A 22,423-nucleotide genomic window follows, 5' to 3' on the forward strand; every position below is an offset into this window, starting at 1 on the left:
GCTGGATGTGCACCACTGCAGCCCCAACCTGGCTCCCTGAGCAGGGCTGCAGGTGCAAGGGACCAGCTGCAACTCCATAGGGAGTTGCTGGGGGAAAATGGGTCACAGCTGAGCCCCGTTCCCACCACGGGGTGTTTAGGGAAGGCCCCAGGCTCCAGCAGCACTAGTGCTGGAACAAAGGGAGCTTCAAGTGCAGGTTTGGAGGTGCTGCACTCAGATGATGGCTCCAGCTCTTGTTCCTGCTGATCCTGCAGTTTGGGGTAAGTTTTGTTTTTCTTTAATCACTTTCTGCTTTATTTGGTTCTATTTTCTGCTGAATTCCTTAATAGTGTCTTATAAAAGCTGTTGTAAGCTGCATTAGCAGTAATTTCCTAATGTCTGGGGTTGGCACAGGCAATTAGCAGTAAGGACCTCTTCCATGGGCAGCGTGCTTGGATCTGTGCAGGCAGCAGCTTTCCAAGCTCTTGAATGGTTTGGGCTATCACAGACTAATGAAATAATTGTAACTGGAGATCTGGGTGTTTTGGGTTTTTTTAAGTATGATCTGATTATTCACGTGAAGGAGGTTTTAAACAAGTAACCCCTACTGGTGTTTGTGCAAATGGAAAATCAGTTTGGAAATACAGGAGGCATTTCTGCATCAGCCTGTCCCCCCGTCTCTGAGGAGATGGAGGGGGATATGTGGATTTCTGGGGTGCCAGGACCAGTGGGGAGCAGGAGCTGTTTGCTCTCCCTCAGCCTGCTGTGAGGTAACAGCTTGCAGCCACCAGACCTGTAACACAAAGCAGTAGTGGCCCCTCTGCAGTGACATCACACTTCATGGGTTTAGAGCAATTACAGCACATCAGGTGGTGTCAGAACACATTATGGTCTATGGCTTAATAGTGGCTCTGAGGGAGATGCTGTGTGCAGGATAGAACAGCGGGTGAGCATCCTCTGGGAGGAGTGGACAGCCTGCAGGTTGGGGTTTCTCAGGCGGGACGGAGACCCAGGCTGTGCATTTTGGAACCCCTCTCACACACAGGAGAAGGGGCAGGATTGTGTTTATCAGCAATTCACTTCGCACAGGACACCTCAGCCACAGCTCTGCTCTGCTGGCCCTGTTAAAATCATTCCAGGAGGCTAATGCTTCCTTATTTCTCCTGGAGAAGCAATGGACTTCCCAACATCCACATCATTCAGGACCAAGCGATTTATTGCTGAAGGAGACAGAGGAACCATCCTAATTTGGCCTTCAAATCCTGCTTTCAGAGCAACACTGATGCTGTTGGCCCAGGGCTGTGCCTGGATGGGGAGGGGAGAGGAGCAGGTGTCTGCAGATTTTATTTTTTTTTTCTTTCTAAGGAGTCAGTTCTGATGAAGTGCACAACCACCTCTGAAAGGGGCTGGTAGAATTAAGCAGTTGAATGCTGGGCAATTTGGATTAGGCTCTTTGTTGGCTCTGATGGGACAGCAGCCAGGGCAGGGAGTATGAGGAGTGTGCCTGCTCCAGGAGAGGGATAGTGGAGTCCGGGCTGAGCTGGAAATCCAGGAGCTCCTGATGCATCTCAAGATCACGAGCTTGCACGGTCAGCTCTGAGCCCTAGCAAAGCTCTCCCAGGCAGCTGGAGGGAAGTGTGGGTGGTTCATGCAGCCTCTTTATTTTGGGAACGATTTTTGGTGATCCCTCCTGCAGCACAAGCGGGTGATTCCCAGTGCTGCAGGCACAGAGCTGGGATGGGCTGATGGAGAGCGCTCAGTGCTATGACATAAGGGGCTGTGTCATGGGAAACCAGCCTCAAAGGACCTGCTGCTCCAACTGGCCACTGTGACAGGCTGAAGGACACAGGGAGATAAGGATAAGGTCACCCAAGCCGTGGGAGAGCTCTCCAGGCAGTAGGTGGTAGGAGGCTGAATAAACCTCTTAGCTGTGTCCTGCTGTCTGTCCTGAGCTGTGGGGCATCACCTGCCCTCGGCAAGGCAGGGGCACAGGTCAGTAGGGCCAAGCCATTTCCGAGTCCGGTTTACATCCCATCAGGGCTGGGAGGGATAGCACGTGGCTCCTAGCAGGGCACCAGCTCCCAGCCTGTCCCAGAGGATTTATTTTCCTAAAATGGAAACAAGAGCTGAATTGATTTATTTTGGTTGGCAGCATGTGGAGCCGGGTGAATAATCCTCAAGAAGCTCCAGAGCTGTCCGGATACACCAGGCACCTCCACAGACCCGGTCTCTTCTCCTAGAAAAATAGGATTGATCTTATTTTCCAATGGCCCAGCTGCCACTGCTGCCTGGGCAGAGCTGTGGTCAGCAGCTGGCACAGCAGCTCCCCCAGCTGTGCCTATCCCTGCTCTGGGAAGTGTTTCTCTCACACCCACACATGCCCATGGCTTGGGACACACTGGCTTGCCCTGTGGGGATGCACTTGATGCCTTTTGCTTGCTCGGGGTTGGGTCGTGCTGTGGGGTCCTGGGGTGCTCACAGAGACCCTTTTGTTGGCTGATGGGGTCGTTTGTGCTTTCCATCCCCTCTGGGAGCCTCTCTGCACAGCTCAGAGCTGCTCATGCAGGGGCTCATCCTGACTTCCCTCAGCATCCTCTGTCCCTCGGCCCCTCCAGGCGACGTGCAGCTCTCCAGGCTCTCACTTGGCAGCCGGTTCCTATTCCTGCAGTTAATCCATCTGTATTTGCACAGGGGATTTGGTATAACACTTCTAGGTGTTTTTCCTTTCCAGAGCATCCCTGGCTCCCTGAGGGTGGGCTGCCTCGGGATGAGCCAGTCACTTTTCCCTGAGAAAATACCCTGTAACCACCGAGGTGTTTCCCTGCTGTAGTTGAGGTCATTGGGGGGGTTTCATGTTTCTCTTTGTGAGTTTCTCCTCTGTTGGAAACTTTGCTTTCATGCAGTTTTGGTCTCTACTTGCAAAGCAAATCTCAGCAGTGTTATTTTGGATGTCTCCAAAGGGAATGCTTTGCCGTGTGGTGGCCACGGGAACAGAGAAGTAAAAGCTCGCTTTTTCTTTTTTAAGAAAGAACCCAATATCACAGAAATAACCCATCCTGGCTGACCAGATGGCCTTTCTGCCCCTTCCAAATCAAAGGCTGGGAAGCTCAGCAAGAGCTCCTGGCCATGAACTGGCACAGAAATCCCAGGAGCAGCCTAAGAAATTCCTGAAGCTTCACCCATTCAAGCAGAGGGGAGGGGAGGAGAGGTCTCTGTAGCTAAAGCAAAGCCTGTGGGGTGTTGAGGCATCATGTTCTTGATTCTTCTGCCAGTACCCACCTTGGGAGGGGACTGAGTTGGCTTTGAGTGACACCCCCAGCCCCAGCAGCACAGACCCTCACGGGTGAGCAGTGTGTGTTGGGCATCACTGACCCCTTCATGGAGCTGCAGCTCCCTCTGGGCACTGCAACACATCCCAGCCATGAATTCCCCCCTCTGATAATGAGCTGCAGCCAGGGGACAGGGACTTTTCTCCTATTTGTTTTCTTTTGTCAGTCTTTAAACCCAATTGTAAACGGTGCTGATAATTAAGGGCTCTCTTGTTATGTGGGTGAAGAACTGAAGTGCAGCCTCCTGTTCCCAACCAGATGCTCCCCAGCAAACCCATCCTGGAGGAGAGGCAGATTTTGGCTTAATTTTAATTCTTTCGTATTCCAACAAAAACCTCCCTATCCGAGGCAGCCTTGGAAACCTCTCCTTATTAAAAGACCTCCTTGAAATGCATTATAGCAGCCAAGGAGGGTGGTTATGAAGCACAAAAAGCCTGCAGAAGAGCTCATTAAAACAATAAATTACAACTAATTAGAATAAATCAAGCTAAATCATCTCCAGTGTGAAGGTAAAATGAGGTGTGAGTGAGTGGTTTTAATAAGGCTGGTGCTAATCCCAGGCTCATCTTTAAAATGATGGTGAGTCCTGTTGCAGGGATGATCCTGCCGCTGGGACTGGGGTGGAACACAGACATGGACAAAGGCCTGGGGAAAGCAGAGCTGATGGGATTTTTAATTGTGTCCCAGCCTGAGCTGCCTGTCCCTAATTGCAGTGGGTTTGGGGGTAGCACAGCACTCACAGCGGTCAAGGCATTGGGTTTGCTCCTTTTTTTTTTCCTCTTTATTTCTCTATGACTTGCAATGCACAAAGTGGCTGTGGGGCTTTGCTTCTCTCTCTCATATCACTTCATCAGGCACAGCCACAGCTAAATGACTTCTCTGCATAATTAGCAGTGAGATCATCGCAGCCGCCTTGGCTCCGAGTCATTTCTCCTCCGGTCTCCAAAGAGCTGCTCAAAACAAGGGAGAGGAGGGAGGTGTGGGTGGAGGCAGTGGGAGGAGTGCCCTGCCAAGGCCAGGCTGGAGGGAGCTCTGAGTACCCTGCTGTAGAGGGAGGTGTCCCTATCCATGGCAGGGGGCTTTGAACTGGATGGTCTTTGAGGTCTCTTCCAAGTCAAACCAGCCTGTGGTCATTGGCGAGAAGGCCTTTGAGCTGCCAAAGCAAAAGGTTCATGCTGAAGTAAATGAATTTCTGCTGAAAGCACCTGGAAGTGGGCTCAGCTCTCAGGAACATGCATCCCAGAGCCAGCACAGGCAGTGGTGTCAGGGTCAGCAGTGATGCTGTGGAGACAGCACAGCTCGAGCCTCCCTAGATGCTGCTTCCCTCCGAGGGATGAGCACTGCTGCCAGTGCTGGAGAAATGTATTAGTTTCATTAAGCTTAAATGATTAGCTCCAGGCCTTGATAATGATACTTAATGGATCTAATATTTTTTTGGGCGATTATGCTGTTGTATACAGTGTGTATATCATTAATAACCTTCTTTAAGCCTCCTTGCTTTCACTGTCACTAATTATGTTCAAGCCCTTCTTATGCCTAAGCCCAATTAGCTGCCAATAAAGAGGCTTTGCCCCATGAAGAATGCTCAGCTGTGCTGGGAGGCAGATGCTGATGTTTTGGGGAGGAGGATGCTTGGTCACAGCGGCCACGGGCTGGACTCTGCAGGGTGGTCTGGGCAGCCGTGGGGAGTGCAGGAGGTGGTGGAAAGCCTTGAGGCAGCTCTGCTCTGTTCAAACACCTTTACCAGTCCCGCCCTGAGTTCTGCAGGGGGGTAACACCAGTCAGGGCTGCTCCACATCCCGGGTTTTATCACCTACTGCTGTCTTTATGGGAGGGTGGTGAAGTCAAACACTCCTCACTGTTTTCCTCAGGGGTTGATAACAGATGCATCAAGGATTCAGTGTTTTATCAGGAAAAATGTAACTAAGCCCAGGACTCACCTGTTATTGCCAGATCCAACCTCTGTTGTCCCCGTGCTGGATGCAGCCAGGTGGAAAAGGGAACAACTTTCCCTGAACCTTTCCACCACTTCTGGGAGGAGGAACCAAGCTTGGCCGCTTCCCTGCTCCTCGTCATCTGTGCCTCCTTCCCATCCTCCTGTGAGCTGATTAATCCATTAGGATTAACCTCTCTTTAACTCCTTGACTAGCTGAATTTTAAAACTCCATTTGTTTTCCTCTTTGCATCAAGCCAGAGCCAAAAAAAGAGGGCAATTTGCAGCGATCCTGATTTACTGCAATTTCTGAAAATCAGGGCAAACGCCGGGAAGGCGTGCTCGGCATTTCAACTCCTCCCAGAGAGCTGCAAGGGGCTCCATCCTGCAGGAGCCAGGTTTGGAAAGAACACCACAGAAGCAACATCCACCTGTGTTCCCAGGGCTGGTTTCTGATTGCATTGGTGCAAACCTGGAAGGGCCTTGGAGACATTGAGACCCTCATAAAGTGATATAGGTGGTGTAGCAAGGCACATCCTCAGTCCTTAGAAGACTTTTTGGTCCCTCAGGGGCACCCATTTGTCCACTGGAAATGTCCTTGATTTCCCTGAACTATGCATGGCAGGAATTGCTCAAGACTGGGCTTCTTGCTCTAAGATCTCACAGAGTCATGGTTTGATTTGCCAGGATTAGACCCAGTCCTGGGTTTACCAAACTGAAGTTTAGCTCATGGTCTTGGTGAGCTGCCAGACCCCTCCAGAGTCTGGGGGTGTTTGATGACAAAAGCTTTGCCTGTTGGTGCCAGGATCTTGGCTGAGTGTCAGCTCCAGCTTTTCCTGTGGGGCACCTGCCCTCCCCTGCTGTGCAGGAGCCATGTGAGAAAAATCACCAATATCTTCAAAAATAAGCAAACCCACTGGATTTAAACCAAACTCTCCACTGTTCCCAATGCTTATCTCTCCCTTCCCAGTGTGCCCTCTGGGATGGAGTCACTCCCTCTCTCTGCCAGTCCCAGGACTCTCCCGTTGCTCAGGCTGGGGATGCTGAAACACAGGCAGAGGTGGGGATGTGTCAGGAGCAGAGCTCTGTAGCTGGCAACAAATTGGTGATGGTGGGGCTGTTTGGACCCCCCTCTCCTGGTTTTAACCCCGGCTCTGTGTCCCAGGGCTTCCCCCCTTGCAGGGGCAGTGGGTGCAGGCCTGCCACACACATGGAGGAGCCGACAGTCACCTCATGTCCCATCTCTGACCAGGCACAGCTCATGCCCTTGATGAACTGGCTGCTCCAGAGTTACTTCTGCTGTACTTCTGTGATTATTAAGTGTTAAGGTGACTGACACCAAACACCCCCTGACCTGCGTTAACCCTTTGATTCATTCTTGGGGCACTTCCTCTGGCTGTGAATCAGTGTTTGAGCGTGGATGCTTTGAGGTGGTTGGAGGGGAGCAGCACCCTGGGATGCACCAGGGCTCTGCCTCTCCCACTGCTGAGCAGGGACAGGGACAAGCAGCTTTCACATGGATGGAAGAATTGCTTGAGCTGTGTATCACTGCTCATAGGAGGTTGTTGCATGACTGGGGGGGGTCTGTTTCTGCAGGCAGGGGTCGAGGCTCTGACATGGAGCTCAGCAAAGCCAAGGCTTAGAGCCAGGGTCTGGGGTGTCCCTCTTTCCTGGTTGAGCGCTGGGAGTCTCCCCTGGGGCTGGGATGCTGATGGAGATGGCTCATGCTGGCACCAAAGCCTCTTTCCAGTGGAGCTGGAGTTTTGGGGTTGGCTGTCTGCACAGAGTAGCTTTCCCTGCAGGTGTTTGGGGTGTCCAGGAAAGGCTGAGAGCAGCAGCAGGGACATCATTAGAGCCTTCCTCCTCTTCCAAGCTGCCCACTTGCAGGATGTTTATATGGACCTTTGAGATGTCTCTAAGGTTTTGGAGTAACTCAGTGTGTTTCTAAGCTATTTTGGGGTGCGTGAGTGGAAAATACACATCATGAACATGTGCACTGCTGTGTGCATCCACAGGCAATTTCCTGCAGCTCCAAGTGCTCAGGCAAGCAGGTTCAAAGATCTGCAAGGGAATCTTCTTCCCATTACTGAAGCAAAACAAGGCAAAACCAAGCAGAAATTGGTACAAAAACAAGCAGAGAGCTTTGCCTTGAGGGACTGCAGTGCCCAAGGCTGGGCCCCCCCTTGCACGGGTAGTGTTGGAACTGGGAAATTCTCTCGGGAGCCGTCTGTGAGCTGTCAAAATATATCATAAGCTGCCGTTGAGGTTTAAAAAGCTTCACGTTGATGCACAATTTAGGGGAAGCATCTTGCATTTCCATAGCTGTACAACAAGATTTTCTGAAATTGCAATGATATGAGAAAATGTCTTTTAAAGTGGCACCCAGATGGCAGGAGGAAATTGTGCTGTTTGAATTCTCTTCAGATAAATTGAAACTAAAGGGATATTAAACATTTTATAGGGTGGGTTTTTTTGTCGTCCCCCCCCCCCCCCCGAACTTCCACCACCTGCTACTGAATGACACAAGAGGAACCATCAAACAGAGCAAGCGAGATCCTTGCAGCTCACTGCTTAGGAAACAGCCTCGTCTGGTGGCATTTAACACTGAGAGATCCTAAACCCAGCAGGGTCAGGTCAGGGTTCCTTGCTCCTCCTCTGTGGAGGTTGGGATGCACGTGGAGAGCTGGAGGGGTTTCAGGATTCAAGTCCCTTGGGACCTTTGCGTGACCACAGCGTGTACCTGGAGTGATGGGGAGAGGCTGTCGGACCCGTGGAGCGACTGCTCTGGGGGTGTGGGTGAGGTGCTGCTGCTTGGGGCCAGCCCCAGTGTAAGCCTCACCATAGAATTAGAGCCCAGGTCGATGAAGGCAACCTTTGTGACAGCAAACCTGCACACCCACACCCTGGCAAGGTGGCTTTTGGGGCTGGGCTTTCTTGGGGGGTTGCCTAAACCCATTTCTAGCAAAGAGAAGGAACCATAGCCAAACCCCTTGGAAGCTGCAGTGTGAGTGAAGTGCAATGGCTGGAGCTGTATTTCTCCTTGGAAAGCCAATTGCTGCAGGATGCAGAGACCTTCAAATGCACAAATGGAGCATTTGGCTATAAATCCTCCTAATTCCAGCCATCCCCAGAGCTGTGCTGCCTTAGGGACGGGCTCTCTATCCCCCTGGCTTCGAGGCGATGCTGTGGAGCCTCCCCAGCAGCAGGCACCTCCCTCGCAGGTGCTTTTTGTTTCCCCGCTCCTTGGCATTCACAGGCGAGCAGCATTTTCGCTCCCGAGCTAAATATGTCACTTTGTCTTGTAGCGGCTGCCAGGTTTAAAGTGCTGGCACCTCGCGAAAGCACCCGGAGGACAAATGCCAATAATTACACACCGTCGTTACTCAAGGAGGAAGAACTGGGCTTTGTGGCTTTTTGTTTTTGTTCTGAAAGTAAAATTAGCTGTGTTTACCTGGCTGTTTACTTAAGCTGTTAGTCACGGCACAAGGAACGTGTGTGGGCTGGTTTGTCTCCTCGGACGGGTCTCGGTTCCTGGGATGCTCAGGGGAGACCATGAGCAATAGAAGCAAATATGCCAGCCTTGGTTGTGTTCCTCCTGGGAGAATGTGTTGGGGATGACAGTGCTGGTGCTCCTGGGAAGCCTTTCCCTTATCCCCAGCCTCACCTGCCTCCCCACTCGTGCTGCTGAACATCGGGTGGAAGAGCAGCCCACCAGTGATGGGCAGCACCTGCACCCACAGTCCTCTGACCCTCTGCTGGGTCAGAAGCTGCTGCTTCAAGCCCCATCCAAGCTGGTCCCCCTGGGGCAGCTGCCCTTTCAGCCCACCTCCAGGCAAGCTATTTTTACATGCTCCTTTTAAACTTCTTTCCAGTGTTGTCGGGTTCATCCCAGCAGATGGGTCCATCGGCAGGGGGGGTGATGCTCCCCACGGGTGGTCAGATGGCTTTGTGCTTAACACCAAATGGAGGTCGCTGGCAGGGCACGTGTTGTGTATTTTTTTAAGTATAGCAGTGTGCTTCCCAGCTGGAATCTGGCTCAAGTTTTGGGAGAAGAGATCCTGGGCAATATCCCAACAGTTTTTTCAAAGGGTTGAGCCTGCAGGGAGCACCTGCTCGCCACCAGCGTGGGCTTCCCGACTCCCAGCAGAGCTGCAAAAGCCACGGGAGCTGGGTTAGGTATTTTTAAACACCCTTGGCCGGGGTTTGCCGGAGTGCTGCCTTTTTCCTGTTATCTCTTCCTGCAATTACGGAGTGATTTGGTGACAGCCGTCCCGCGACTCGGTGCGAGCAGCTCCCTGCAGCTGAGGTGTGTGGAACACACAGCAGCGCTGCTGGTAGGACACAGCGCTGCCTCGAGTTATCGCAGTGTGAGATGTTCAGCAAATAATCCCAATTTTTGCTTCAAATTGCTTCAAACGCCAGGTTATTTTGGAAGGGGGTTGGCGTATTATCATTTATGCCCACAAACCCAGATAATAATAGTAATACCATTTGGTGGAGCGCTGTTAATGCAGCAAGGCTGTCACTTATCACCGAGAATGTTGTGTGTGGCAGCCTGTTAAGAGTCAAAACAAGGCTGGCCACAGCCAGCCCGGGGCTCGGCGAGCACGACGTGGTTTCCCTGCACCGGAGCCGGCGAGGACGTTCTGTCCTGCACAGCGATGCTGCTTGGCTGGTGCAGCCCCTGATCGGCGACATCCTGGCGTGCTGGGGCTTGTAGGGACACTGATAGTGCTGCCCTGGGTCTCACGAGTTGTTTTTGGCAGGGATGCCTCCCTGAGCCAGGCGGAGCCTGCCCTTGCCTCCCGCCTGCCCTACTGCTCCCTCCTGAATCCAGGCGCTGCTTAGGGGCTGCTCTTGCCCACTGGATCCCAAATTTGGGGATCAGCGAATACTAAATACATCCCATGGGATGTGCAGGAGGAGCAGATGGTGTGTGAGCCCCTGGGCTGCTCATCCCAGGCGAGGGGCAGATGCTGCATCATTCCAGTGCCTGGGCACAGCCGAGCTCCCAGACTGGGCAGTACCAGCTTGTAGCTGGAGGTACTGGGTGCTCAACTTTCTCTTCCCTCTTTTCTTTAAAAAAGATATTTCAAGCATAAAAGCAACGTGAAGGCAGGCACTTACACTTCTGGAAATGTATAATGAATGAGATACAAGTATGAGAGGGTTTCTGCAGGAATTCATCTCCGCTGTATCTCTCCACAGCGAGCCATAAACTTCCTAGAGACACAAAAATATCACTTTTTTTCTCTTGAGCACAAACCCAGTACCTGCTTCCCCCAGCTGCAGAGCCTGCTGTGGGCAGGAGGATGCTCACTGCATCCGCACTGAGAGCCACAACAAACCCCCCACCAAGCCTCAGTAACTTCAGCATTTTCTTTTTATAATGGAATGGGGAATGGAATGCTCTGCGGAAGTGAAATGTCTCTCTCAAATCATCAGGTTATTTTTATGTGCATTGATATTTTCTTCTGTGTGTGTAAATATCTCCCCACACATACTTCTATCTCAAGGAGTGAAATAAAAATAGCTGGAGATTGAAAGGGGAGGGAGTGAGGGGGTGGTTGCGCTTTTGGGAAGAATCTCTTCAAGGGTTGGCAACAGCAAAGTCATGGTGATAACATGATCTGACAAAATCCCAACTTCTTGGGGGCTGGCAGGAATGGTGTAAATGGAAGAGATCTTAATGACTTTCTCTCTACATTCCCATTTATGCCAACAAGCTGCAGCCCAGATCGCAGGCTCAGTGTTGCACTGAGGGAAGTTGTGACAAGCTCCAAGGAGCCGGCTGTGTGCCTGCTGGGAACGGCTGCTCAGGGGTTTGGATAAGTGCTCCCCATCCCACAGATGCCAGAGTGGGATCCTCTGCATCTCTGGACTTCTGGTATTGCCTGCTTTGCCCTCTCTGGCCACGAAGCCTGGCCGCTTTCCCATGCCAAGCCCTGGCCTTGCTTCTCCCCAGCTTTCTTCTTCTGCAAGCCCAGGCTGGGCCAGCTGTGGGGGAAGATGTTGTGTGACACTGGAGGAGCAGAGGGATGTGCTGCAGCTCAGTACAGAAGTGCTGTAGGATCTTATTTCATTCCTCTCCACCTCCCCAGTGAGACAGTAGCAAAGAGATTTCTGAGAGCTCAAGCTCTGAAAAGAGGGGAGGAAATTTTTCCCTAAGGAATGTAAATGGGGAGGGTTATATGATCTGGCAAAGCTGGTGCCCTGGCTTAGGATCGTTTATTGTCATTGCTTCTCTTATTTTCTTTCACGATAACAAAAGGGAGATGATGAAATACTCTGATGGTGTGTGCAGGGGACATGGTGACCCTCAGCACTGAGCAGCCAGATCTTCTCTGGTGGGACAGGATGCATCCAGTGCCTGTCAGAGCTCAGTTGAACTTTGGCTGGAGCAGAAATAAAACCATCAGATCTAATAATACCCGGGTGCAGGCAGCTCCCAGAGAGCCTCTGCCAGCTGCTGTGGTGTCACGAGTCGCCGAGGCACAGCGTTGTGCAAAGTCACTGTTCCTGCCTGACCGTCAGGGGCTGGATCCCTGGGTCCCCTCTCCCAGCCCAGCCCCCGGGGGCCTCGCAGGGGTTGGAGGAACCTGGCTCAGCTCAGGCAATGCCTCTTCCTCCTCCACTTTGGGAAAGAGCTGGGAGGATTTCCAAATGCCTCTGCTTGGCAGCTAATCCCCGCCATTCCAGTAACGCACTAGAAGTGGATCCAAAGAAAGTTCAAGGCTTGTGTCCCTATAAACCTTATTGCTGGTTGCCCTCCCTCTCTACAGCATCTCCTGACTGCTGGCAATGCCTGACCTGTTCATTTCCACTGAGGCTGATGCTGGATGCAGGTGGGAGATGATGTGTGGAGAAAAGGTGACTCAATTATCATTATCTTTTCCCTGTAATCTTTCTGGCTCCCGTGATGCCCATGCTGTGACCTGCCATGGTTTGCACAGGGCCTTGGGCAAACCCCAAATGACTTCTGCAAGCATTTGTGCCTCTGGTGCTCCGTGCACGGGCCTGTGCACCAGGGCAGGTCACACAGAGTGGCTGGCAAAGGCATGTGGTGTTCAAAGTCAGCTCCGGGAGGGGGTTGGCAATGTCCCACAAACTTCTTGCTGAGCAGGTTCCTGGCATTCACAGAGGCAGGACAGCAGGGTGAGGGACAGCGTGGCCTCTGGTAGCACAGCATTGCCCTGCTCTGGGTTTTGGGCTTGGTTTTGCCCTGTGCACTGAATGCCAGGCTCACTCTGGTGGCTGGTACCAGGGCAGGTCAGACCTTGGCCAAGCCATGAGGTGCAGTTTCGGTGGTGTGCTCTCACCATTGGTGGTCTGAGCGGTTCCAGCTGTAGCAAAGCTGTTGGCACTGCAAATTTAAGTCATTTGGGCTTTTTCCCTTCAAAACCCACTTTCTCAGCAGCCCCTCTCCCCTCCTCACCCACGTTTCATCAGCGCCACGAAGACACTTCTCACTTAAATGGTGTGTGCCCACAGCTCCTCTGAGTCACAGCTGTCAGCAGGGAGCTCATAATTCTTCAGGTTTTTTCAAGTAAAAACGTCTTTGGAAAAGGGCATTAAATAAAGCACTTGACTGAGGTCCCGGTGGTGACTAATTCCCATGGTACGCCCCTTTCCAGCGTTAACCCTGCTGAGCTCGCTGCAGGCTGGGTGTTTGCAGGGATCCTCACACGCAGGGGAGCAAAGGAAAAGCTGAACATTACAGGAGAACAGCTGGAAAAGGGCAGGCACAGGTGGTGACACAGTGGGAACAGACCCCAGTGTGCTCCCCCCAGGTGCCTCTTTCCCTGGAGAGCACACTGGTGGGAGCTGTGTCCTGATCCAACGTGGGGGACAGCCCAAAGCATGGGGTGTAGCAATACCTAATGTCTGTGTCCAAAATTGGTTGGAAAGGTTTGAGGAGAGGGAAAAATCATAGAAAGGTTTGGGTTGGAAAGATGGTAAAGATCATCTTGTTAACCCCCCCCTGCCATGGGCAGGGACACCTTCCACAAGACCAGGTTGTTCCAAGCCCCATCCGACCTGACCCCTGGGACAACACTTCCAGAGACGGGGCATCCACAGGTAACCTGAAAAAACTTCTCCATGGAAGTGCTGGGATGGGACATGGTTTAGTGGTGGACTTGGCAGTGCTGGGTTAATGGTTGGACTCAATGATCTTGGAGGACTTTTCCCACCTGAATGATTCTGTGATTCCATGATCTTCCTAGGACTCAGTCAGGGCCAAGCGCTGCCAGTGCCCTGTGCTGGATGGCTGCACAGCTGCACTGGCCACCTCTGAAAAACAGCCCTGGCTTTGTTTGCTGCTTGGATCCCTCGTAGGGGACTTTTGCAAGGTGAAGCAGCTCTTCCCCCATTTTTGCTCTCCCCCTCTTCACCTTGAGAGCCCCGGGAGCTGTGGAGCAGGAGCAGCCTGTGCACGCCAACGACAAAACGGCTGCGGGACAGAGCAGAACTAATTAGAGCCTCTACAAAATGACATCTATTTCCACAGATGGGAAGCTGCTTCCCCTTTGTCTGGCTCCTTCAGTTAATTAGTTATCTCAGAGGTTGCATTTGCATTCCTGGCTTTGTGAAATACCCTTTTGTTAACTACTTTTCATATACTTTTATGAAGTCGGCCGCTGAAACGGGCTCATTTATCTCAGCAGCGACAGGCTGAGAGGCTTGCCCAGAGCTGCGTGCCAGATGCTGGGACTGGAAAATAATGTTTGGCTTGTCTGGTGTTTGGAAAGGAGACAGAAGGTGCAGGGCTGCGAGAAGAAAGTCACAGGTTGCTAAAGCCAAGGCCTGGATCTTGACGACTTCTGTAAAAATGTTCAATCTGTTGCTTTCAGGCACTTTGCAGGAGCCAGGGAGGGTGGGTTTGTTGCCAGCCCTGGGCTTGGGTATCTCTGTTGTCATCTGGAGGGAGCGGGGTGGGAGCATCCAGCCTTCTCAAGCTTGATCTGCCGCAGCCCCCCTGCAGCAGTGCTGGGTGTGAGCGTGTCCCCAGGGGCAGAGGGGGCTCCTGGGGACCCCCCTGCCTGCAGGGAGCCTGGGGACACCCCAAAGCTGCTGCTCCACACATTTAACCTCCATTAGCAACAGCAGCACTAATCGATCAACGTCATTACTGCCAGGAAATGTTTGCAAAATCAATGCTTCCTCTGTAGCATAAACAATCCATGAAGCCCTACACTGGGATGGGCATGGTTGCATGGGTTTGGCTGCTCGGAGATATTTTCCAGGGACCCAAAGGGGATGTTATGTTGGAAAAAATGGAATTCTGCCATGTGTTCAGCCATCCCTCCATTCCAGGAGAGGTTTTTTTTGGTGATGAGCAACCCTATCTTAAAATGCAAACTTTGAAAATTCAGAGCACAGCTCAACTACTGGGGGGGAAATAAGGCCCAAAATACATAAATCTCTTTATTTTCTGCACCAGTGAGTTTGTATTGGCCTGTTAGTTGACGCTCCTGAAGGTATCCGCTGGGATGCAACTATTATACATCCAAACTGTCACAAATGGAACTGTTGCTTTGAGAGACAAAGGGTAATTTATTGAGAAAAGGTGTCATTTAGGTGGAAGGACGGAAGAGAGACAGTTGCTGTGGACTTGCCAAAAGAGAATACGAGATCCACTGATAGGCAGGGAACAGCTTTGAATTTCCAAGGCTGCCCTTGAGGGATAAGAAAATAAAAGCTAAGGACAAAAAAAGAAAAAGTCTTAAATACAGTGACAGCAGAAACCTGAAGGATCACAGTGAAAAATGGGACTTTCTCCTCTAACAATAACGGAGAAAAAGATAGGAATGTAATTTGTACAAGCTGTTAAATTGCCGCCAAAATTGTAAGCTGGATGGAGAAATGACACAAGAGGAAAAAAAAAAAAAGAAACAAATGTATACTCGTTGTTCCTGGAGTATTGCTTGAAAATGGGACTAGAGATGAACAGGGTGGAGGAGAAATGGAGCTGAGGAAAGGAAGAGCTGGGAGATCCCACACGGCTCAGCTCTGTGAGCCTCCAAAGGATGTGGGAAGAAAAAAAGGGGGGGGAGGGGTGTCTCCAAAAACATAAACCCATAGATCTGACTTTTTTGCTTGTTTCTGAATAATACCTCTTCCTCTGTCTTGGAGGGAGCTCGTTTCTATGGACATGGTCACTGAGGAGCCAGGCACAGGCAGCACGGTCCTCTCTGAGCTCGGCGCTCCAGAGGGAACTCCTTGCCAGGAAGGAGTTTGCAGGGTGGGCTCTCCAGGGGCAAACTTTAGGGGAAACAAGATGCAAACAGCCTGGAGAGAGGTGTGATGGTCTGTGCAAGAGCCTTGCCCCAAGGCTTGCACACTGCCTGTGGGGTGCAGGTGCCTCTGTGCTGGTGGGAGGGGAGACCAGGAGAGACAGGGCGTGTCCAGCCCCAGCAGGACATCACCCTGTGCACATCCTCTCTGTGCCTTTCCCAGCACAGGGGCCCTGAGCACCCTGATGAAGCCAAATGGCCCTTTAGTTGTTTTAAAGCCATTAAAGAATGGATCTGCCAGGGAAGCAGAGTGTGTTTTGGGCACGGCTCCAAAGGGTGACAGCACTGATGTCTGCAGGGTGGAGGTGTGGGATGGCTCTTGTGTGCCCACCCAGCTCCTCTGCAGCACCTGCAGCATCTGGATTGACTCCCAGGTCTAGAGGGTGCTGGGGTGATGTGTCTAAGCCAGGTCCCCTTGCTCCAGGAGTCACAACCTGCTGCAGACGAAGGTTGACTGAAGCCCTGGAGCTGAAATCCCAGTGTCAGGTGAGACATCGCCATTTGTATTAGGGAAGTAATTGAAACTACTTCTTTCTCAAATACTTCAGTTGAATTCACTCTTGTACAGCCAGGTCCAACAAAAGCAGGTGTTCAGGGGGTCATCACTACCAAATTGTGATATTTTTTGTGGCTGTCTCAAACACTGGGTGTCGGAATATTTCTTTTCAGCTGGAAACATCTATGATTAAGCTGCATCCAATGAGAAAAGTGGCAGAAATTGAGTTTCCAGCTCCCCAATTTAGCAGATCAGTGGGTGAGCACCTCTGGCTCCAACCACTGTGTGTCTAGGAAGATTTTCCTGAAAAAAAAGCACAAAGCAATGCACAAGGTTCTGGGGGGAAAATCAGCCTGTAGAAAATATGAAGCTGAGGAGGAAAATGAGGTGGGGGGAACCTGCCCAGCTGCAAACACCCCCTGTGTCCTCCTGCAGCTTCAGGGCCCTGGAGCCCCACAACCCCACTGTGTCTCACCACTTCTGCCCTCTCCTGTCTCGTCACCTCATCCTAAATCAAAAGTTATAAGAGCAAAGAAGTGTTGGACAGATTAAAATGCAGGGAAATGATATCAAGGGTGTTTTTTTCAGGGTTGAGAGGAAAGACAGCAAGGAGGGAGGGACGAGATGTTTCTAGATACCTTGTCCCTTTTAGAGAACTCACAGGGTTCAGATGGTTGGAGTGATCTTGACAGGCTAAAAACCCAATCTGCTGGAAATCATATACCTCAAATAATGTGTTATTGCTGCTGATCGGCCCTGTATTTTAGGGCTGAATAGGTACAGTATTAAATTCATCTTAAGTTTTCATTTGCACCAGTTACAGCTTGTTTGACAAGGTTTGAATGAAGTTTGAAAGGCTTTTACTGAAAACGGTCGTGGGAGGAGTGAGGTTTGATGGGTTTTCTCAAGGGCTGAGCAGCCACCTCAGCAGGTGCTGGGGGGGCCAGGGCTGCTCTGCCAGGTACCCCAAGCTGTCACATAGGAGAGGAGCCAAGGACTATATTTAATTAATTGAAATACTGAGGAATATCACCCTTATTGTTATAATGACATTCCGATCTCCCCAGTGTTTTAGCTATGTCGCTATCACATTCTGTTTATTTAAAGGCAAAACACACTGTTTATGGCCCTGTCCCTTGGCCACAGCGCTGGTGTCCCTCAGCTTGGGGGGCAACACCTCAGCTTGTCCCTCACCTGAAAGAAAGGTGAAAAAAATCAATCTCCAGAGGCAACCTCCATGCTCGGGGAAACCAGTTGCTGTCTCCTGGTGTCCCCCAGTGAGGGTTTCACAGAAGGAACCCCAAACTGCCCCCAGAACTCCAGGCGAGGCCGCCCCAGGTGAGAGCGGAGTGGGACAATCCCCTCCCTCTCCCGGGCTGATGCCCCCCAGGACACGGTGGCCCTTTGGGCTACCAGGGCACTGCAGAGTCATGGCCAACTTGCCAGGACCACCAGGTCCCTTTCCAGGGCGCTGCTCTCCAGCCCCTCGTTCCCCCATCTACACACACAGCCAGGGCTGCCCCAGCCCAGGAGCAGAACCCGGCGCTTGCCCCTTGTCAAACCTCCTACGGTCGGTGATTGCCCAACCCTCCGGTTTGTCCGGGACTCTCTGCAGGACCCCCCTGCCCTCAGAGGCGGCCCCGGCACGGAGAGAGGGTCGTGAGGGAACCCGGCACCCCCTCAGCCTTGGCGTGAGGGCTGCGAGCAGGGGAGGCGGCGCTGCTGTCATAAATAGCGATAAATACGTTTTATTTGACATGAAACACCGTCAGAGGGAGGTGCTCCGGCTGGTCCCCAGGAGGCTGGTAAGGTTTAAAAGTGTCCCGGCCCCTCAGGATTTGTTTCTGGGTTTTTTTTTTTTTTGGAGCGGCTGCCCAGGGGAATAAGAAGACCTCGTGTAGTGTTAATTAACTGCAGATCCTTCCGCTGGGCTGCCCTTTAGAAAATTAAAAACACTTGTTTCAGAGTTTGGGCAGCTGTGTGTGTGTTTTCATGGCTGGCAAGTAAGAGGTTTTAATAATTTAGGGAATTAAAAACAGCAAGTTTCCTGTACTGGAACAGTGCCAGTACCAGATGCATTTTAAAAATGCAGACTCAAGGCACCTGTGGTAGGAAACTGGGAACAGCAAATCTGAGGCACCTGTGGTCCCAGAGCCACCCCAGAACAGCACAATAAAGGTGCTGGCAGCCACTAAAGTACTGAATCCTTGAGGTTTTATGCACGTTTAGGTTTTGCCTGGCTCTGCTCAGGAGGAAGGAAAGGCCTTGGCTTGAAGCAGCGAGCCTCCAAGGGAACAAGTGTTCTGGGAAAACAACCGTAGCAGGAAAAACCACTCACTCTTGGACACTTCACCCCCCTCAGGAAGCCTTATCAGGAGCTTGGCGAGATCCTCTACACAAATCAAACAAAACCTCACCTCTGCTCTCTGGGGCAGCTTGCACGGGTATGCCTGACTTTCCTGGTTCAACTTTTCTTCCAAGGAAGTCGTAAAGCCTTGTTTCTAGGGAAAAGAGTTATTAACTCTGTTTACGTATGTGTTTGAAAAAATCTTCCATGCCTTCCTGTGAATAATCACAGGAATCTGACACGACGTTTGATGGTGGTACAGAATATTTGTAAATAAAGGAGGACTGTTTTGATGTGTAGGTTGTGACTTGGGAACCGGCTTTTGAAACTGATCTTTAAAGTTCTTAATGAGAGAAGTGAAAATAGAGACAGTAGTAGGCTCGTGAATGAAAAGGAAAACATGAGATAAGGAGGATGTAGTTTAAGGAGAATACTCAGGGATAGGTAACAAGTCTTGAAAATGGAAGGAGAGGAATCATAGTGAGGGCTTGACGGTGAAAGATGGGTAAAAAGCAGGAATGATAAATGCTGGCAGTTGATAGGTGGGTAAAAATCTCAGAAGTTGAAAATAAGAATGGTATAAAAAGTAAAGCTTTTGTGATACAACTTATATAAATAGGGATGGCTTTGGAGGTAGTTGATCAATTATTTTATATTTTACTTTGTGTCTGTGTTTGGTTTTTAGGAAGGTGTAAGGGGATTAGCCAGGATTGTCTGTGGTAGTTTACTGTTTGTGTGGCTTTTATCCTGGTCTCCTCAGTCCTGCAACACCCACTAACTTTGTGGGTTTGGACCGTCTCAAGTTGCTTGTGAGTCAAGCTGGAATCATAAACCACAGGGACAAGAACTGTGTTGCAGATGCTCGAGGTGAGCTTGCAGTGTTCTGCCATTTGTTTGCTTTTCCTCAGTGCTGTTGGCTCACACAGGGAGATCTGAGGCTGAGGTTTCTGTATTATTCCATGCAGAGAGCAATTTTCCCTGTGGAAGCAGAGCGTTACCTGCACCACCAGTCCCTGTGAGCCTGCACTTGCCATGTGCTTTCTCATGGAGCTGCCCAAGGGATGGTTATTGTTCAGGACAGGCAGAAAAGAGTCTGTCCACCTGCTACTTAATTTTCTGCTCTGACCGTGTGTGTTGCATTCTGAGCTTAAAGTTTTAGATTCAGTGTTTTAAGCTCCAGACAGAGGGTGGCATTAACTTCATTTTTACACACTACCTAAAGCAGCATCTTGCTGGCTGTCTCCAGTCAGAGGCTTGTCTCTGTAAATTAGCCAACATCCAGCAAGTGTTGCCAGTGTTCTTGTTTAAACTTCTAGAACATATGTCCTTCAGAATATTAGAAGTTACTTTAAAGAAATTTAACTGCAGATATACTCCTTTAAATTCTGATAATCCTGCAAATATTGGTTCATTTGTGGTAGTGGTTGTTGGTTTGATATTGAAAAATGATGTCAGGATTTGATCCTTAAGGATGCTCTGAAACCCAGTTGGAACTTGGCTACTTAACTCGACCAAATTAAAAGTACACAATTGATACAGAAAATAAACCCTATGTAGATTATTAAATGTGTGGTTGTAGCTTATACTTTAGATTCACAAAGCAATCAGAGGTGGGTAGTCTCACTTGCTGTTCCTTTTTGTGCACAGCATGGCTAAAAGCACTGCATAGCCTTGGAAATCTCAGACTGATCATTTTATTTCCTTTTTACTAAAAAGTAGTAGTTACTGGGTTTTAAAAAAAAAAAAAATGGAATCTGACCTATCCTGTTTTCCTCCATCTGCACAACCTGGGGAAGGCCCAAGGATTTCACACTGCTCACACACCAGCTCTTCCTATTTAAGCTGCCAGTGTGCTCTGCAGAAATATTCCTTTTGTGTGTTTTTTAGAAATTCTGGAACAGAAATGTATTTTTACAGCCTAATTCTAAAAATACTTTGCTTTACCTGTATTTTTGCTTTATGTTGGTTATTCACTCCATTCCTACCCACACTGAGCAGTCCCCATAATATTTTGAATAACTGAGAAGATTATAGGTACCTGGTATGTCTAATTATAGGTGTCTGAGAGCATAACATTCCAGGTAGAAAAATCATGATCTCTGATTAATGCATTTGCACTCATCTCTGCCTTCTGAGTTAGTGTTTTCTTCAGCCACAAGTACAGCTGATGATTTGCAGTGATGAATGACAGTAAAATTTGTAAACAACAAGAAGATAATAAAAGCCTTGTGAATTCAACAGGGCTTGAATATGCTAATATCTGCTGGTAATGCTGCTTTCTAAACTGATATTATTAAAAAATAGATTTTAAGAGCTAAAACCACTCAAGTGAATGTGGATGGTTTCACAAAATAACATGGGCATATAGGGTATTATAGGTAATAATTGCATGTTTAGGATGTTTTTTTATATACTTAATGGCAACAAATGCATTTAACCTGCATGTTCATGGATGCTTTTTGTTTCTTTATCAAATTAATTTGGTATCAGAAGACGTAGAGCTGACACTTGAACATTCTCACTGTCACACTGGAAATTGTTGTTTTGTAGGCACACAGGGAATGTGGTGACTCTTACAGCAAAAACACTGAGGAAAGCTGGGCCAGCACAGTGGAAGAATTGCATTCCACTGCAACTCACTGGAACAAAATAAACCCTGTCCAAACCACTGGCAATACCAGTGAGAGACATGGGAAGCTCAGGATGTGTAGCAGTTGTGTTTAAAAAACCAAGCTAACAACAAAACCCTCCTCAAACCTCCCCCACACACATACAAAAAATTCCCCAAACCCACAACAAGGAGGTTTCTTCTCCCCATCCTGTACAGCATTGTCCAAACATAATGAAGTGGACAACTTTCACAGTGGGGTGGATTTTGTAGCCCTTATGGCTTTACATTGCACATCGTCCCACCTCTCTCATCCCCAGCAGTGTCTTGGTGTTTTCAGAAGGGCTTTGTGTGCTCTGTGTGTGGTGGTTTTCTGCATGTGCTGTCTGCTCCCTGCCACTGCCTTCCCTAGAAGAATCCTGGGAAGCTGAACAGGCTGTGTATTTTAACCAGAACAGACACACTGAGCATCTTCCCAGTGGATTTCAGGTTCTTGGCTTTTCAAACCTTACTGGGAGGGTGAGGGAGGAGGCTCACTGAGGGTCTGCGTGGTTGTGCACTGGGTTACTATCAGTCCATACCCGCAGTGAGAAACAGAGCCCTTCAACCCTCCGTTACAGATCACTGGAGGTTACTTTGCTCAGTCTGAGTTCCTTTCCCCTCTCCCTCAAAGGTCGGGTGTTCATTGCAGACACCACTGATTCATTGAAAGTCACAGACTGTAACTATCCAGACAGTAGTTCTGATTTCCCGAGTGTTCAGAGCAATGTGTTAAAGGTCTCTTTCTTATTCCATAATGTAGCGGTGCACGGGGATGTTACTCACCTTTTACCGTGTCTGTAAAGCTTCTTCCCCTTAATTGCCACGACAAATTCATTTGTAAAACCTCTGAGGTGGGTTGTTGACTTTTCACGTGAAGGAAAGGTGGCCTTTCTGACCAAGCCCTGAAAACAATCTGAGTCCACAGAATCTTGAGTGTTATTAGTGTCAAAGCCTTCTCTGTACTTGTCATAAAATTCTGTTCTGTAATTCTGTGCTTTGGGTAAATGGGTCACTAGATGAGATTGACAACAGCATCAGCAATGAAGGGTTTTAAGCTGGAAACTGGATAAGAAAGCAGAGCAATTTCTTTCAAGAGAAATTACACTGATGTTATTTGTTATTGCTGCAGTTAAAGATCTGTCAGGGTTTCCAATTTAAAACCTTGCTTCCTAGAACACTAAAAACATGTGTTTCGAGTCAGAACTTTTTTTCTGTCAGCTCTCTGATGTAAAGGTTAGTCATAATTTCTTATCACTATGGGAAGAACAGGAAAACATTGTGGTGAGATGTTCAGATTCAAGTATGTCTTGGGGTATTTTGGTAGCTTGTTGGGTGGTGAAATTGGACCCTTCCACATCTTTCCACTGCTTGCTAGATGTGGTCTCAAAGTCTTT

General features: G+C 49.7%; 1 protein-coding gene across 1 annotated transcript in view; it reads left to right on the forward strand.

The window, feature by feature from the left end:
- The first annotated feature begins 17,789 nt into the window (after nucleotides 1-17,789).
- Nucleotides 17,790-22,423, forward strand: part of CCDC60 (coiled-coil domain containing 60) — a 50,527-nt gene continuing 45,893 nt past the window's right edge. Inside the window, 3 exon segments of the mRNA XM_050318761.1 lie at nucleotides 17,790-17,837; nucleotides 18,145-18,355; nucleotides 18,358-18,476. Coding sequence (XP_050174718.1) covers nucleotides 17,790-17,837; nucleotides 18,145-18,355; nucleotides 18,358-18,476 — 378 coding nt within the window.

Source organism: Myiozetetes cayanensis, unplaced genomic scaffold (assembly GCF_022539395.1).
Source record: "Myiozetetes cayanensis isolate MyiCay16 unplaced genomic scaffold, myiCay2020 scf21, whole genome shotgun sequence".
NCBI lineage: Eukaryota > Metazoa > Chordata > Aves > Passeriformes > Tyrannidae > Myiozetetes > Myiozetetes cayanensis.